General features: G+C 38.1%; 2 protein-coding genes across 5 annotated transcripts in view; one reads left to right on the top strand and one right to left on the bottom strand.

The window, feature by feature from the left end:
• Window positions 1–35: 35 nt before the first annotated feature.
• On the top strand, window positions 36–14,002 carry LOC117324923 (caspase-3-like). The gene is made up of 6 exons (XM_033880764.1): window positions 36–138; window positions 2,154–2,223; window positions 5,202–5,455; window positions 7,653–7,828; window positions 10,620–10,818; window positions 11,734–14,002. Exons 1-6 carry the CDS (start codon window positions 126–128, stop codon window positions 11,958–11,960), a joined length of 939 nt encoding a protein of 312 aa, XP_033736655.1. The 5' UTR covers window positions 36–125; the 3' UTR covers window positions 11,961–14,002.
• Window positions 13,401–19,574, bottom strand: part of LOC117324921 (mitochondrial fission regulator 2-like) — a 27,595-nt gene continuing 21,421 nt past the window's right edge. For all 4 annotated transcript variants that reach the window (XM_033880760.1, XM_033880761.1, XM_033880763.1 and 1 more), the window contains 2 exons: window positions 17,013–17,199; window positions 13,401–14,995 (listed from right to left, as the gene is read on the bottom strand). In XM_033880760.1, coding sequence (XP_033736651.1) covers window positions 14,903–14,995; window positions 17,013–17,199 — 280 coding nt within the window. In that variant the 3' untranslated portion in view covers window positions 13,401–14,902. The remainder of the gene's footprint in view (window positions 14,996–17,012; window positions 17,200–19,574) is intronic.

The raw sequence follows: 19,574 nt of genomic DNA, 5'->3' as shown, positions 1-19,574 counted from the left end.
GAGACAAACGTTTCTGTGACACAGTGAAATAATTTAATAGGGAAGTAATAGCCAACTTGGAGGGTCTGACAAATTTACATTTCAAGTTTTTTTTTCATAGATTGGTAAAAAAAGGAGAGAGAGAAATGAGCATGCAAGGTAAGGTACAGAGTTGATGAACTGGGAGACATTGCTTCTCAGAATCATCGGATGTAGCATGTACATTATTTAAAGTGTTCCTATCAATTATAGAATAAAACGAAAGTAGAAAACATGTATCGACATAATTTTGTGTGTGTGACTAGCTGTGTAGTTATGGAATTAATATCTTTAATTCACACATAGGTTAACTCTTTTCAACTTTCCGTTCAGATGTCAATTTTAAATTTGCATTATCGATCTTTCTGCACTTGATGGTTACATGTAGTTTAAAATCGTATGTTTTATTTTATTTATTTATTTATTTATTTTTGATGATCGACATATTGACGTTTTTGATGATCGACATATTGACGTTTGGCATAATTTTGCGTGTTATATACATTGTATGCAAATTAATAGTATGCACTAGTTGGATAAGGTTTCATGACCTGTGACCCTTTGACTTATCAGCACAGGTCCTAGCCTCGTCTGTCAATACACCCAATATATAATTATATATTGGGTGTATTGACAGACGAGGCTAGGACCTGTGTATCAATTTACTGTAGCCAGCAGTGTATTCATTTGTGCAATTTAATTTCACATATTATCGCCTTAAATGGGTTTTTTAAAAGGCCTTTATATGCTTTTATTTATAAATATAAAACTTTAACTTCATAATCCTCTTTGGGTTATCTTCATTAATTTCCTTCAAATTTTCTCAGTTACATCTAAATTCATAAGTTAAGTATGTAATAAACATCTAAAAATATAACATGAACCAAATCTGCATTCCCCAAGTTACATACCTGGATGATTAACAGAAAAGCAAGGGTTTGTTTATTAAATGCAGAGAAATTTCACTACCAATTCATGGTGGATTTCATATTTAACATAATTTTTGTTTTGGTGTAATAGACTCCTGTTGACTCTAATAACATGGACCATGTTGTGATTTTACCCAATTCTTTTTTTTTCTCTTCACGACAGCAACTAGTATATCTGATCGACTGGGCTTCTGATGGCCTTGATTGCCAGTCTGCCATTCTTCATAACAAATCAATTTTTGCACGTGTTCATGAACATGATTTCCTTAATTCATTTACATATAGAAAGTGGAACACCACATTAGAGATTCCCTAAACTCAGTGGGTAGTTTCCTGGTTTTAATTGCAACTATGAAGATTCATGGTATTGATTCTCACATTGTATCATCATTAGGGTACCTAGGGTATATTGTCTATCGTTCAACATATTTTTGTAAATTTGTCATAATTTATATGTTACAGAAACATAGAGAGGTTTTAACATCTTTACAACATTACGAGAGTCATTGGGGAATGGTGTGAGGAGACCTCAACAGAAATAACAAATATTAACACGAAATAAAGGATAGTCAACCATAGAATCTTCATAAGTCTATCTTATAGATTAGACATTATTTTGATGAAATCTTATACATGCCAGCTTTATTGTTGGACTTTCTAGATTTCATCAGTCTAGGCCTTATTTTAAGAATGTGACATGACCCTGATTTTACCTTTAAGGCTTTGTAAAGAGGGTATGTGTCCTCGATGTAGCAGAAGATGCTACCCTTCCTGGAATGCCTGGTCTTATTCTCCTTTTAAAGCACAACTAAGGATCAATTAAGGGGGTCCAATTAAGGGGGACCTATATACACATCAAGTTTGAAGTACTTAGGGAAATACCAATAAAAAATTCTACTGACAAAATTCAAGATGGCTGCCAGTGTTGGCAATTTGTTTGTTAACAGATTTATGCCCCATTGTTAAAAAAAATCATATCATTGTCAGGGTAACTAGAATGTAAGAACAAAGCTAGGCCTCAAATCAAACTTGCCAATCTCTTGTTTTGCTGATTTGTATAGGAGTTGTGCCCCTTTAATGATTTCCCTACATATGTATATGAATGATTGGGGGCATTGAGATAGTCTTTGGAGTTTAGTTCCAGCTATATATAAAGATAGTGGATATAAAACTTGAGAGTTATAATAAAGATTATGGATGTTTCAGAAGCTTCAGACACTGTTCCATATGGTCCAAATGAAGGTCCTCCTATGCCTCAACCAGGACAAGATCACAGGTGTGTATGGTTCTTCTAATACCACTCCCTACTAAATGTAGCCCTTCTAATACCACTCCCTACTAAATGTACCCCTTCTATACCTCTCCCTACAGCATGTACCCCTTCTATAAAACAATAACAAAACAAAATAATACCACTCCCTACTAAATGTAGCCCTTCTAATACCACTCCCTACTAAATGTACCCCTTCTAATACCACTCCCTACAGCATGTACCCTTCTAATACCACTCCCTGCTAAATGTAGCCCTTCTAATACCACTCCCTACAGCATGTACCCTTCTAATACCACTCCCTACAGCATGTACCCTTCTAATACCACTCCCTACAGCATGAACCCTTCTAATACCACTCCCCACTAAATGTAGCCCTTCTAATACCACTCCCCACTAAATGTAGCCCTTCTAATACCACTCCCTACTAAATGTAGCCCTTCTAATACCACTCCCTGCTAAATGTAGCCCTTCTAATACCACTCCCTACAGCATGTACCCTTCTAATACCACTCCCTACTAAATATAGCCCTCCTAATACCACTCCCTACAGCATGTACCCTTCTAATACCACTCCCTACTAAATGTAGCCCTTCTAATACCACTCCCTGCTAAATGTAGCCCTTCTAATACCACTCCCTACAGCATGTACCCTTCTAATACCACTCCCTACAGCATGTACCCTTCTAATACCACTCCCTACAGCATGTACCCTTCTAATACCACTCCCTACTAAATGTAGCCCTTCTAATACCACTCCCTACTAAATGTAGCCCTTCTAATACCACTCCCTACTAAATTTAGCCCTTCTAATACCACTCCCTACTAAATGTAGCCCTTCTATACCTCTCCCTACAGCATGTAGCCCTTCTAATACCACTCCCTACAGCATGTACCCCTTCTATAAAACTATATAGCCCTTCTAATACCACTCCCTACTAAATGTAGCCCTTCTAATACCACTCCCTACTAAATGTACCCTTTCTATACCTCTCCCTACTAAATGTACCCCTTCTATAAAACTATGTAACCCTTCTGTACCACTCCCAATAAAATGTAGCCTTCTGTAGGGTTGTGACATGGGGATTCCACAGTCATTCTGTGGTATAGGGTTGTGACATGGGGATTCCCCAGCCATACTGTTGTATAGGGTTGTGACATGGGGATTCTCCAGTCAAACTGTTGTATAGGGTTGTGACATGGGGATTCTCCAGTCAAACTGTTGTATATGGTTGTGACATGGGGATTCCCCAGCCATACTGTGGTATAGGGTTGTGACATGGGGATTCCCCAGCCATACTGTTGTATAGGGTTGTGACATGGGGATTCTCCAGTCAAACTGTTGTATAGGGTTGTGAAATGGGGATTCCCCAGTCAAACTGTTGTATAGGGTTGTCACATTGGGACTCCCCAGTCAAACTGTTGTATAGGGTTGTCACATTGGGACTCCCCAGTCAAACTGCTGTATAGGGTTGTCACATTGGGACTCCCCAGTCAAACTGTTGTATAGGGTTGTGACATGGGGATTCCCCAGTCAAACTGTTGTATAGGGTTGTGAAATGGGGATTCCCCAGTCAAACTGTTGTATAGGGTTGTGATATGGGGATTCCCCAGTCAAACTGTTGTATAGGGTTTTGAGATGGGGATTCCCCAGTCAAACTGTTGTATAGGGTTTTGAGATGGGGATTCCCCAGTCATACTGTTGTATAGGGTTGTGATATGGGGATTCCCCAGTCATACTGTTGTATATTGTTGTGAGATGGGGATTCCCCAGTCATACTGTTGTATATGGTTGTGATATGGGGATTCCCCAGTCAAACTGTTGTATAGGGTTTTGAGATGGGGATTCCCCAGTCATACTGTTGTATAGGGTTGTGATATTGGGATTCCCCAGTCATACTGTTGTATATGGTTGTGACATGGGGATTCCCCAGTCATACTGTTGTATATTGTTATAAGATGGGGATTTCCCAGTCATACTGTTGTATATGATAGTGACATGGGGATTCCCCAGTCATACTGTTGTATCAACACCTGATGTCACTCTCTTACTATAGGGTTGTGACATGGGGATTCCCCAGTCAAACTGTTGTATATAGTTGTGACATGGGGATTCCCCAGTCATACTATTGTATATGGTTGTGACATGGGGATTCCCCAGTCAAACTGTTGTATATGATTGTGACATGGGGATTCCCCAGTCATACTGTTGTATCAACATCTGATGTCACTCTCTTACTATAGGGTTGTGACATGGGGATTCCCCAGTCAAACTGTTGTATATGGTTGTGAAATGGGGATTCCCCAGTCAAACTGTTGTATATGGTTGTGACATGGGGATTCCCCAGTCAAACTGTTGTATATGGTTGTGACATGGGGATTCCCCAGTCATACTGTTGTATATGGTTGTGACATGGGGATTCCCCAGTCAAACTGTTGTATAGGGTTGTGACATGGGGATTCCCCAGTCATGATACTGTTGTATATATAGGGTTGTGATATGGGGATTCCCCAGTCATGATACTGTTGTATAGGGTTGTGATATGGGGATTCCCCAGTCATGATACTGTTGTATATATAGGGTTGTGATATGGGGATTCCCCAGTCATGATACTGTTGTATAGGGTTGTGATATGGGGATTCCCCAGTCATACTGTTGTATCCACATATCCACAACCGATGTCTTACTATAGGGTTGTGACATCCCTGTTTTATTTCTCTAGTCTCACTACCAAGAGGTTGAGATGCTCTCTTATATTCACATGTTCTTGTTGCACTTTTAATTATTACAATGGATTTTACATGGGAATGAGGAAAAGAGGGTAGGATAATACTATGAGGCTTGACCAGGGTTCCAACCAAGCTAACAATGCTTTCCACCTTTGTTACAAGAAATCTCCCAACCCAGACCCACAACATATGTATTCTAACTCTAAAGCATGATCTACAATGATTTGCTAATAATAATTTTATTTTTATTGAAGAAACCAAAATGATGGCCAAGAGGATCCAGTACTGCAGTCTCATGATCTCTATGCCACAGAATACAAGACTTGTTCCGAACCTGGTGTTGCTGTTGTCATCAACAATAAAACCTTTGAAGAACCCGACTTAGACGAACGAGTGGGAACTGATAGAGATGCATCCAATTTGTATAATAGGTTCAATGATTTTGGCTATGATACAAAACATCTCATTGACAAATCCAAACATGACCTGCTGGAAGAATTAAAAAATAGTAAGTTTGTTACATTTACTAGTTATGTATAAAGCATTTCCCAACTTGTCAAGCCTTTCTCAATAATGTACAGACCTGAGTATTTACACGATTTACACGAGGGTTAAAAACAATGTAATTGTAAGGTACTATGGTTGTCTGCGCCTGCTATGAAGAACCTCATGCATGCTTCTTTTTACGCTAACATCAGTGATTAATATATATTATATATTTTTGCAAGTATATCCTGAAATAAGATCAGATTGACACCATTTCATGGGCTCTTGGAGAATTTAAGCCGTATATATATCTATTGAAGCAACTTAGTTGGAATTCTTAGATATCAACTAGTCTGATGTCCAATGATGTAACTAGTTGAACATCAATAAACCTTATCATCAACGGTCTGTGTCCCCCGCTGTAACTTGCTGGACGTCACTTAACCTTATTGCCAAAGGTCTAGTGTCCAATGCTGTAACTAGTTGGACATCAACTAACCTTATCGTCAAGGATCCAGTGTCCCATGCTGTAACTGGCTGAGGGGTTTGGTTGTAAAGGCTGTTTCCTGGGGGGACTGAGGGGTTGGGTTTTAAAGGGCATTTCCTAGGGGGGACTGAGGGGTTGGGTTGTAAAGGACGTTTCCTGGGGGGACTGAGGGGTTGGGTTGTAAAGGACGTTTCCTGGGGGACTGAGGGGTTGGGTTGTAAAGGGCATTTCCTAGGGGGGACTGAGGGGTTGGGTTGTAAAGGACGTTTCCTGGGGGGACTGAGGGGTTGGGTTGTAAAGGACGTTTCCTGGATGACTGAGGGGTTTGGTTGTAAAGGACGTTTCCTTGGGGGACTGAGGGGTTTGGTTGTAAAGGACGTTTCCTGGATGACTGAGGGGTTTGGTTGTAAAGGCCGTTTCCTTGGGGGACTGAGGGGTTTGGTTGTAAAGGCTGTTTTCTTGGGGACTGAGGGGTTTGGTTGTAAAGGCCGTTTCCTGGGGGACTGAGGGGTTGGGTTGTAAAGGACGTTTCCTGGATGACTGAGGGGTTTGGTTGTAAAGGCTGTTTCCTGGATGACTGAGGGGTTTGGTTGTAAAGGCTGTTTCCTTGGGGGACTGAGGGGTTGGGTTGTAAAGGCTGTTTCCTGGGGGACTGAGGGGTTTGGAAGCTTCTCTATATAGCTAGGTGTTATTTTAAAATTCTACATATATATCCATAACTTCATTATCATCTGGATAGTCCTAGTGGTTGGAGTGGACCACAAGACAAATCCTGATTGAATAAATACATCGGTATTCATCATCTTTATTCCGTTTCAAACAAATCGATATATAAGTGTATTGGGATCTGTTGTCTATCAAGATATCAAGTCACCGTTGGTGAAGCTGAACACATATCCTTGTAGCTTACCTTTGTTTACCGATCCTACATATTTATCGAAGAGACATTTTATCAAGCATACTTTTTATAATTCAAGCAGAATCGATACGCATATATCCAGACAAAAGAATCTGTAGCTGATAGTTATCTGCTAGGTAGCCAATGTCCAGTATGGTCGGTTGAAGTATGGTTAAAACCCCCACACCAAATGAAGCGCAACATATATTATATAGTTGTGCCCTCTGGTGAGAACAGAGTTGATTGTAAACACATCCACACAATCAAAGCACCGAGTCGGGACATCATAGATCTCACAAATACTTCTTTCTTTGGATTTTGATGTATCACAATTAACCGGGGTAATAGATTCAATAGTGAATTATTGTTTTGACGATTCAAATCAACCAGATACAGCTTTTATTTACAGTTTGTACACAAAGGGTCACCGTCACATCTGTCCTAACAGTAATCTTTTTCATTCATTCAGTGTCCTTTTTTGGTACGAGACCCGTAACCTTGCTAGCTGCATCAGATACAAACCCATTTTTGTTTAGTCATGAGATGGGTTTGCCATGCTCACAGGTCAAAGTACGAAGAGATGACTTGCTCATTTGCATATGAACTGTTGGTTATACAATCAAGATCCCCCTTACAATCAATAAAAAAAAAGGATGAAAAATATAAATTTGCATCAATATGTGGACAGGGATAGTTTATAAGGAGTGCTCGACTAAATTGTCCCTTTAATCGTTCACGTTTTACATTTTGAAGTCTATATACCACAATAAATGATATGTTGCATGCATGATTTATTAAAGTGAAATGCTTAATTTCATTATTTGCTGTTTCTAGTCGCAGGAATGGACCACACCGAGCACTCTGCTTTTCTCTGTGCTGTTTTGACACATGGCAACAAAGACGGTTTATGGGCAAAAGATAGCCTGATAAAAATTAGTGAATTGACAAAAATCTTTGATGCAGAAAACTGTCCAAGCCTTGTAAATAAACCCAAGGTCTTTATCATACAGGTAGGTTTCATAGTAACTTAAATCACAATGGGGGTACTACTTAAGCTCCTATATATACTAATACAAGTGCAATCAATGATTGCGAAAGCTCACCGGCGGCAGCATGCAACCACACTTTGCATTCATTTTTTATGTACTATGTATAAGCATGTCATTTTGAAATTGTATGTCACATAATATCGCTCCTAGACCTCTAATGGATGTATAAACCAAATAAGAAGGGTGTGGACTTACAAGCTTTTCAAAACTAACCCCCAAAATCTTTAAAGTAAGTTTTTGTGTCAAAAAAAGTAACTCCACTAAATAGTAAAATGCCAAAATGCCACTTTTTTTCTGCACGATTTGCCAGAGCATCACTCCTGGATCTCAAATGAATGTATAAACCAAATTAGAAGGGTGATAGGTGTATACTTTTGGACTTACCCCCAAAACTTTACAGTGAGTTTTGGTGCAAAAAAAACCCCAAAACTTTACAGTGAGTTTTGGTGCAAAAAAAAGTTAAGTCCACAAAATGGTAAAATGCGAAAAAATCACAATTTTTTTTCTGCATGATTTTGCCATAACATCACTCCTAGACCTCTAATGAATGTATAAACCAATTTAGAAGGGCATGAGGTGTATACTTTTGGACTTACAATCTTTCAAAAAACTTACTCCAAAAACTTTAAAGTGGGTTTTGGTGCCAAAAAAGTTAAGTAGACAAAATGGTAAAATGCGAAATACTCACATTTTTTTTCTGCATGATTTTGCCATAACATCATTCCTAGACCTCTAATGAATGTATAAACTAAATAAGAAGGGCATGAGGTGTATACTTTTGGACTTACAAGCTTTCAAAAAACTTACTCCAAAAACTTTAAAGTGGGTTTTGGTGCCAAAAAAGTTAAGTCCACAAAATGGTAAAATGCGAAAAAATCACATTTTTTTCTGCATGATTTTGCCATAACATCACTCCTAGACCTCTAATGAATGTATAAACCAACTTAGAAGGGCATAAGGTGTATACTTTTGGACTTACAAGCTTTCCAAAAACTTACTCCAAAAACTTTAAAGTTTTGGGGTGGGACGCCGACGCCGACGCCGGGGTGACAGCATTAGCTCTCGGTTACTCGTAACCGGTGAGCTAACAAATGTACTTGAAAAAGTTTTGTAGAAAAAAATTAAGTTTTGAGTTGGGACATCGAGTGCTGATCTACTTGATTGGCTGATATTTCACATCTTTACTTTATATCTATCTGTTCTTCACTTTAGAGATTGGTAGAAAATTCATCAAAATATGCAAATTAGTTGAGCTTTTAAGGTCAATTTTAAATTATTTTACCTCAATCTTAAAGCCGCATACTCACAAATAACCTAGAATTTCAGTTGCACGAACAGCAGATCAATGTGCACCGGTCAAATGACATACATGTATAGTGTTATATTCTATTGACTCTGGGGGTCGCGGCGGCCGAGTGGTTAAGGTGTCGCAACGCTTTATCACTAGCCCTCCACCTCTGGGTTGCCATTTTGAAACCCATGTAGGGCAGTTGCCTGGTACTGACCATAGGTCAGTGGTTTTTCTCCGGGTACTCCGGCTTTCCTCAACCTCCAAAACCGGACACATCCTTAAATAACTCTGATCGTGTGTTGTAAATAGGGTGTTAACTATATAAAAAAAAAAAAAACTAAACTAAACCAAATATTTGCTCTTCAAAATCATGTGAAGAGGTGCCTGTGACATTACTAAATGACATTGTTTTTTCTCACTCTTGCTGCAGTGTTAAAAAAAACTCCAATTGATTAATGTGACTTACAACAATTTATGGAGTAATGTTTATAGGGTTACATGAGTGGTTGTTGTACAGGGGTTTTTTCAACGATATATATAACCCTGAGTTTGTGTGAGCTATTTCTACAGTCACGAAATTTTTTTTCGAGAGGTGAAGATTAGTTGACTAACAGGAACTTAGCAGTTTATTATGAAAGTACAATCCATATTGTGTTACAACTCCATAACATATTCAAGTTAATCCTCATAATTTAATGTTCTCTACGCAATCTCTGTAGAAATCTACTGTTATAATCAAAGTATCTTCTCTTACAAAATTATTACACCATTATGTAATCCTGGTAAATACTAGCTGCAATATACCTCTCGGCTAGAGAGATCTTCTCTTTAGCTCGATCGGTTGAGCGTAAGACTAGTAAGTCAGAGGTCCAGGGTTCGATCCCTAGCAGAGGCATTGATTTAAATTTAATTAATCATGCGCTCTGTTACATTGGCGCCCATGTAGGGACCCCGGAAAAATACTCAGCCTTGCTCCACAAGCATTGTTGTTACTCCTGGAAACTCGAGGACGAGTTATTTCCTGGAGGGGGAGTATGTAACCCTGGTAAATACTAGCTGCAATATACCTCTCGGCTAGAGAGATCTTCTCTTTAGCTCAATCGGTTGAGCGTAAGACTAGTAAGCCAGAGGTCCCGGGTTCGATCCCTAGCGGAGGCAGTGATTTAAATTTAATTAATCATACGCTCTGTTACAATTATATCAGTCAAAGTGATGTTACAAACGGCAATCATCTTGTTTACGTTAGCTGATAACATAATTATTACACCATTATAACAGTCAGACTCAGTCAAAGTGATGTTACAAACGGCAATCATCTGGTTTACGTTAGCTGATAACATACATTCTTAAGACAATGAAAATGCTTGTTACAAGGAAGATTAAATTATAATACAATATTGACATTCAACAAATAAATGTGATTCAGCATTATAGAGCTCATGTATGTTGTGTTTTATATAGGCCTGTAGGGGAAATGAGGAAGGCAAACCCATAGTGATAAAAGTACAGAACACTGAGGACCCAGTAGTGGATGACGCTCTTCCAATGGAACAAGACGAGAATATGGAAGTACAAGAGGATGCCAGGGACCCTGTGTCCGTCGACATACTCACCATACCAGCTATCATGGACTTTCTCATAATCCATGCAACAGTAGAAGGTACAATCATCCATTGTAATGGTCTTGTAATAAAATCAAAGCACTGCTTATGCCTTTGGTTCTCGTCTTCGTTCCAGCATCATTGCCCCAGTGTTGCCATACAGGCGACAGCAGGAATTCAGATCTCATATATGTCTTGTACGTAGGCAACGTTCAAATCAATGATTTGTAAATCATGACTGGTTTTTAGCTCACCTGGACTGAAGGTCCGGTGAGCTAATGTCATGGCGCAGCGTCTGTCGTCCGACAACATTTGCTTCAAATCACTACTAGTCAAAAAGTTCATATTGGATTTTGACCAAATTTGGCCAGAAACATTCTTGGCAGAAGGGGAACAGATTTTGCATAAATGGTGGCTCTGACCCCAAAGGGGCAGGGACCAATAGGGGAAATAGATATAATTCCTTTAAATTGCTATTAGTGATAAGTTATGAAGAGATTTGAACCCAATTTGGTGAGAAACATCCTTGGTGGAAGGGGAACAGATTTTGCATAAATGGTGACTCTTACCCAAAAGGGGCGGGCCCAATAGGGGAAATAGAGGTAATTCCTTTAAATCGCTACTAGTCATAAAGTGATGAATGCATGTTCTAAAAACAATTCTTTAGGTCTTTTAGACCTTAGAGAGTCTGGACTTCATTAATCTTTAAAGCAGTTATATACTGTAACCATATATAGCATTGATTGAGATTTACAAATAAAACAAATTGAATATGAACATTATTTGACATTTGGTCTAATCCAACCAGGTGAGCGATACAGGCCCCATGGGCCTCTTGTTCTGAATCATTTTGTTACTTGCAGTCCTCACTGTTACCATATTCAACACAATACTATACATTGTGATGATCTTTATTCAACTAATTTCTTGAACTGTCATGTATAGTGATACATGTACTTACCAAAATTTTACAGGTGAAAAAGCTTGGAGGAACACAGCAACAGGAACGCCTTTCATAAGAAATTTCTGTGATGAACTGGAAACTCTTCTTGGAAATAGGGGCGAGGATGATATTTACACACTCCTTAATCGTGTAAATCTTGCAGTTGCTCTAAAATTCCAAGCCCAATCAGGTGGCAAACAGATGCCTTGCTTTGTCTCTACACTGACCAAAACGTTCAAATTGAAGGCCCCCCAGTAACGGTGGATCCCGACTCCTTCAGGACTTCAGGAGCAATGACACTACATGTAGTATCAAAAGATCACCCTTTACATATTATGTATAATTTGTATGTTGATAAAATTGTTATTTTTTGCAAACCATGCCACTTTTTGATAACAATACACTTGGGCGTTATATATATTTGATCATACCATTAGACTAGTAGTCCAACAAACATCAGCTGAAAAAGCATGGGAGGGCATTGAAGTAGAACAAAGAAATAGTCTTAATTCTATTTAATTTAACTGACTGTTTATAATTGTTGGTTTATAACATGAGAATCCTATTGGATAGCTAAGGTATAAACATATGTAACATTGTTGAGTTAGTTGGTGACTTTTAACCAACCGTGGGTAAATTCTTTGTTTTTTTGTTAAAATGTTAGGACAGCTCGTATTTTATCTTTGTCATGTATAGAATCTTAAATAAGTTTTCATTTCATAGATTTTCTAGCTTTCAAGGAGATTTTATAAATTTAATAGATTTCAAAGATTTTCTAAATTTAATAGATTTCATACAAGATTCTATAGATTTCATAGGAGATTTTATAGGAGATTTCATAGATTTTATAGGAGATTTCATAGATTTTATAGAATTTATAAACATGGTTTTCACATGTACTTAAGCCTTGGTGAGCAAATATCAAAACTTCGAGGCAAGTTTTGTAAAATCTCATACGAAATGAAAACAAATTTAAGATACTTATCAAATAACTCAGAAAACTTGTATTTTGACAGGATTTAGAGTAATAATGTGGAGGAATTAATCGAACAGATACATCATTCACAATATATGATGTCACATCATTGTCCATGTTATGACATCACAATCGATTTCTGTACTATTAGTGTCATGCATCATGAGTATATATGCTGGAGGTTGTCTAGATGTTCTGCTATGTATGCAGGTTTTTGTTAATTATTTAATATCCAGTGCTATTCTAGAAATACCCATTAGTCGTGTGGGATGACCACCTCGTTCCTAAACGTCCAACAGACTAATTTTCTCAGGCTCTTTTACAAGCACTTCACAAAATAAGAACACAAACAAGAATTATGTGTGTAAAAGAATCAAGATCATTTACATATTCCCTGCATTCAAATGAATCATAAATATCAAAATGCCATTTTGTACAAATGAAATGTATTTGTAAATAATTTGTTCATGCATATGGGATAAGAACTTTGGGCAGCAATGGTTCTGTGTAGTTTGGTTTGGTTTGGTTTGGTTTGGTTTGGTTTGTTTTGTCTAACGTCCTATTAACAGCCAGGGTCATTTAAGGACGTGCCAGGTTTTGAAGGTGGAGGAAAGCCGGAGTACCTGGAGGAAAACCACCGGCCTGCGGTCAGTACCTGGCAACTGCCCCACATAGGTTTCGAACTTGCAACCCAGAGATGGAGGGCTAGTGTTGAAATGTCGGTACACCTTAACCACTCGGCCCCTGTTTTGTGTAGAATTAGACTTGAGAACCTGAGCTGAATAAATTGGACACTTGAATTTTTATTGGAGTTGAGCTGATCTAGTTTGGATCAATATAGAACTTGAAAAAGAATTTTGGTTAGCAGTTATTCTGCACAATTGTAAAAATTCATATCAACTGATTTCTAGAAAATACCAAATACTATTTAACCTTTATAAGCATACTGTGGTTACAAAAACATAAGTGTATTGCGTTTCATTTAAACACAAGTTCATTTTTATGTCAATTATTACTCTGGAACAATGTTTGGATAAAAGATTGAGTATTGTAGATAGGTATGTAATCTTTTTCTGGACTTGATCTTTTCCCTAAAAAGGCAGGTGTGGGTTTAATATGCGACAGAAGCACTTATATGGTCAAATACAGTATACCGGTGGTACATTTCTTGATGAAATGTCACATGTTTACATACTTGTTTAACTAAATGTATTTGTCTTATTACACTGTCATTTTTGCATCTAAATACATGTAATAATTTTTATAGTGAAAATTATAGACTGGTAATTCCACTGCAAAATGAAATAAATGAAAGAAAATCAAATGCTGATCTGTGACTATATTTATAAACCAGTATTTTTGAAATTACAAGCAGCAAAATTTGAGGACCTTCATCTGAGGGAGGATGTAGTATAAACCCTGTAATAATCTGAGGAAGGTAACATACACCCTTAACTTGGGGACAGTAGCAATATACCCTTCATCTGAGGGAGGATGTAGTATAAACCCTGTAATATAACATACACCCTTAACTTGGGGACAGTAGCAATACAACCTTAACTTGAGGACAGTAGCAATATACCCTTCATCTGAGGGAGGATGTAGTATAAACCCTGTAATAATCTGAGGAAGGTACCATACACCCTTAACTGATTGACCGGTCATGTACTCTTATTATCCTCAAATAAATCCCCTCCCCTAGTATGAAAATTAAGTACATGTATTCAAGTTTCCAGAGGACTTATACGGGAACCACTTTTAGCTTTAAAAACACTCACTAAAAACTGATGATTCTGCAAATATGAAGGGGACTTGTTTGTGGGCAGGGGCTTATTTCTAAATAAATACTGTACATACATGTATATATGAAATTTTATACCAAATGGAAGTATCCAACATTGGGAGAATATCTCGGTATGATATCTAATATCAATGTATCTGTGGCTGTGAATATTTTACACAGGGAATCATGTATACAGGGGAATTCACTCTGTATAGGATAGAGTTAACACTGGTTTACAGAACGATAAGAGAACCCAGGTTTGTAAAGTCAGATTAATGCTTCAAGTAACAATCAGAAATATTTTCATTAGCTTATTTTAATATTAAATGAAATGTGTCAATTGTCATACAATAAAATTGTTATATACATGATTAAAATGTCTTGTGTATGTTAAAACCATGTTTTTCTGGAAGATAAAATGCCTTGCTTCGACAATTGGCATTAAACATTAAGATCACGTAATGGGCCCACACTCTTCCGCCGATCATCAAACAGAATGGAGCGCCTCTTCATCTTTGTTCTTCCTTGTATGATCTGTACCAACAGACAATATGTCACAATGTATTCCTTGCCCATACCTCAAATTCACCTTAAGTATTTCTTGCTGGTTGAAGTATTCAACTTCCAATAACGTTACCTTATTTTTTAGTGTTTAATAGCCTATATTATATATAAGAAAGATCCAAGACCTATTTGAGAAATAGAGATAACAAACTGACAAATTGCCACATGGAGCTGTCAGAGTGAAAAAAAAAAAAATTAAAATGTTGAACTGAGATGTTTGATGTTAAACTTTTTGGTTATGTGTCATTTGAACTGATAAAGATGTATGGAGAGTGGGACGGAGGAGGACCTAGCACATTTGAACTGTATAAAGATGTATGGAGAGTGGGATGGAGGAGGACCTAGCACATTTGAACTGATAAAGATGTATGGAGAGTGGGATGGAGGAGGACCTAGCACATTTGAACTGTATAAAGATGTATGGAGAGTGGGATGGAGGAGGACCTAGCACATTTGAACTGTATAAAGATGTATGGAGAGTGGGATGGAGGAGGACCTAGCACATTTGAACTGTATAAAGATGTATGGAGAGTGGGACGGAGGAGGACCTAGCACATTTGAACTGTATAAAGATGTATGGAGAGTGGGATGGAGGAGGACCTAGCACATTTGAACTGTATAAAGATGTATGGAGAGTGGGATGGAGGAGGACCTAGCACATTTGAACTGTATAAAGATGTATGGAGAGTGGGATGGAGGAGGACCTAGCACATTTGAACTGTATAAAGATGTATGGAGAGTGGGATGGAGGAGGACCTAGCACATTTGAACTGTATAAAGATGTATGGAGAGTGGGATGGAGGAGGACCTAGCACATTTGAACTGTATAAAGATGTATGGAGAGTGGGATGGAGGAGGACCTAGCACATTTGAACTGTATAAAGATGTATGGAGAGTGGGATGGAGGAGGACCTAGCACATTTGAACTGTATAAAGATGTATGGAGAGTGGGATGGAGGAGGACCTAGCACATTTGGCATGTGACATTACATGGTTCATACACAGCTAAAATAAAGAGTAACTTTAGTTTTGGTATTTCTACATAAAACTTGGCCAGATAACAAACATATTCCTGGGCGACATAAAAAGATTGGACCTGCGGAGTGATGGTTTATTACAGAGTATATCAATGGCACATACACATGCAAAAGCATCCCAAAACCAATTTATTTTCCAAAGTCTGGTGTAAAAATCCTTCCATCTTGATTCAAATTTGAATGGGGACGAGTGCCCTTTAACAAATGTATCAATTATAAAACATTCTCAACAATTATACCTGGGCTGAAATAATATTCGACTCCAGTTTTGTTATAAATGCATTCTTTTACAGCCCATCAACTGTTAACAAGAATTACATGTAAATATACCTCTTTCCTGTCCTGCATTGTCAATATTATTGTAAGTTTCAAGCTAATTTCAAAATCCATGAAAATTTCAGTATTCTTTTCCAAAACTACCTCCACATATATAATAGTATGGAAGTACCCTGTATATATAAAATTTCGCAGAATCACCAATTGTCAAAATTCACCTAAATATATCTTATTATTCCAAAAATTCACTCCTGAAAAGTGAGAGAAAAATGCCTCTGATATATGAATTCTTTCTAATTTAGCTATAAACTATATAACTATATAATTTGTCAACCAATAAGAAAAGCAATAAAGAATTTATATCATTTTCTCAAAATCTAAGGTTTTTAAACAAAAATATAACAAAATATTTAAATTCATGTAATCTGTATGATCACTAGACCATCAATTCTAAATGATATTCTGTAAATGAAAGCTGTGTTGAGATCAGTATGTGATCTAACTATTATACCAAGTTTGATTAAAGTTGGACCTTTTGAGAAACAGATTTAACCACAAAACTTTAAACTTGATGATGCCAATGGAAAAGTAACACCATATTCTCACGTCTCGACTTTGTCGCAGGCGAGACAAAAATTACTTTAACTGGTTACTTTCCTGAATGAAATACTCACATGTGGACTGTTTTCTAAGTCAGACGAGCTGAAGTCATGGTTGTCATTTTCTTTGTCAGTATCTGGGCTGTATGTCATCTGCTGGGCAAATTTCTTCTTGAGGGCTTGAGCAATGAGAGCAGCAGGATCGGACCGACTGTACTCACGATCTGGCTGCTTCACCTTTAAGGGAGTACCACCAGGGGATCTAGGGAGAATAATTAAAGATACTGTATATTGGACATGCCTTATTTAGGGGATAGTTTGTTGTTTTGAGTGGGGTATCCAGGGAGAATCATTAAAGATACTGTATATTGGACATGCCTTATTTAGGGGATAGTATGTTGTTTTGTGTGGCTACACATTTGCGATTAGAACATGAAATGTGGTTTGAACTCGAGACCGATAGCTTTTTCTATGTGTTTCATTATTACTAAATCTGTTCTTATTAGCTTACTCAGGCCTATATTCACATTTTATACACGGACTCGAAAACTTCTCATAGATAAATCTGATATTTGTCGATGTTGATGACACTCTAGACTTTGAATGTTAAGGTTACGTCTATGAAATGTTTATTACATACAATTTTTGCATCGCATATATTTTATTATTTACATGCTATAGAACTATCCCATCAATTTTAACATGTTTTACAACCAGTTCATTTGACATCAGAGATTTTTTTAAATTATTTTTCTATTACTTTTAATTCAGTGTGTCTTTTTGTAAACATTCTCCTAATCTGCTGCTGACTCAAATTGTCAATGTTGTTACAATGGTAAGGTATTTATTGAATTGGGTTATTTCTGACAAACCCCTCTAAGACTAATTGAAGGGCAGGTCTAAAACATGGACCTGGAACGAACATTCAATTTGTGAGTTTAACTTGATAATACTGGAATCAATAATGCCATTTATAACTCTTAATTCACCTGTGAAGTACTTGTGTCAATGTAACAACTAATAAAAGCTATATCCTATTTCCATTGTAAATACATTGTGCCATTCTTGAGCTCTCCCTGATCGCGATACTAAAACACTCTCACTGTGCCATTCTTGAGCTCTCCCTGATCGCGATACTAAAACACTCTCACTGTGCCATTCTTGAGCTCTCCCTGATCGCGATACTAAAACACTCTCACTGTGCCATTCTTGAGCTCTCCCTGATCGCGATACTAAAACACTCTCACTGTGCCATTCTTGAGCTCTCCCTGATCGCGATACTAAAACACTCTCACTGTGCCATTCTTGAGCTCTCCCTGATCGCGATACTAAAACACTCTCACTGTGCCATTCTTGAACTCTCCCTGATGGCGATACTAAAACACTCTCACTGTGCCATTCTTGAACTCTCCCTGATGGCGATACTAAAACACTCTCACTGTGCCATTCTTGAGCTCTCCCTGATCGCGATACTAAAACACTCTCATTGTACCATTCTTGAACTCTCCCTGATGGCGATACTAAACACTCTCATTGTGCCATTCTTGAACTCTCCCTGATCGCGATACTAAAACACTCTCATTGTGCCATTCTTGAGCTCTCCCTGATCGCGATACTAAGACACTCTCATTGTGCCATTCTTGAGCTCTCCCTGATCGCGATACTAAGACACTCTCACTGTGCCATTCTTGAGCTCTCCCTGATCGCGATACTAAAACACTCTCACTGTGCCATTCTTGAGCTCTCCCTGATCGCGATACTAAAACACTCTCACTGTGCCATTCTTGAGCTCTCCCTGATCGCGATACTAAAACACTCTCACTGTGCCATTCTTGAGCTCTCCCTGATCGCGATACTAAAACACTCTCACTGTGCCATTCTTGAGCTCTCCCTGATGGCGATACTAAAACACTCTCACTGTGCCATTCTTGAACTCTCCCTGATGGCGATACTAAAACACTCTCACTGTGCCATTCTTGAACTCTCCCTGATGGCGATACTAAAACACTCTCACTGTGCCATTCTTGAACTCTCCCTGATCGCGATACTAAAACACTCTCACTGTGCCATTCTTGAACTCTCCCTGATGGCGATACTAAAACACTCTCACTGTGCCATTCTTGAACTCTCCCTGATCGCGATACTAAAACACTCTCACTGTGCCATTCTTGAGCTCTCCCTGATCGCGATACTAAAACACTCTCACTGTGCTATTCTTGAACTCTCCCTGATCGCGATACTAAAACACTCTCATTGTGCCATTTTTTAACTCTCCCTGATGGCGATACTAAAACACTCTCATTGTGCCATTCTTGAGCTCTCCCTGATCGCGATACTAAAACACTCTCATTGTGCCATTTTTTAACTCTCCCTGATGGCGATACTAAAACACTCTCATTGTGCCATTCTTGAGCTCTCCCTGATCGCGATACTAAAACACTCTCACTGTGCCATTCTTGAACTCTCCCTGATCGCGATACTAAAACACTCTCACTGTGCCATTCTTGAACTCTCCCTGATCGCGATACTAAAACACTCTCATTGTGCCATTCTTGAGCTCTCCCTGATCGCGATACTAAAACATTCTCATTGTGCCATTCTTGAACTCTCCCTGATCGCGATACTAAAACACTCTCA

This window comes from Pecten maximus, chromosome 4, assembly GCF_902652985.1.
Source record: "Pecten maximus chromosome 4, xPecMax1.1, whole genome shotgun sequence".
Classification (NCBI taxonomy): Eukaryota; Metazoa; Mollusca; class Bivalvia; order Pectinida; family Pectinidae; genus Pecten; species Pecten maximus.
The sequence above is the reverse complement of the archived record's forward strand: the minus strand, read 5'-3'. Positions and strand labels throughout refer to the sequence as shown.

Coding starts and splice junctions, on each gene's coding strand:
- LOC117324923 (XM_033880764.1), top strand. Junction 2,224..5,201: donor CAACCAGGACAAGATCACAG/GTGTGTATGGTT, acceptor TTTTTATTGAAG/AAACCAAAATGATGGCCAAG. Junction 5,456..7,652: donor GCTGGAAGAATTAAAAAATA/GTAAGTTTGTTA, acceptor TGCTGTTTCTAG/TCGCAGGAATGGACCACACC.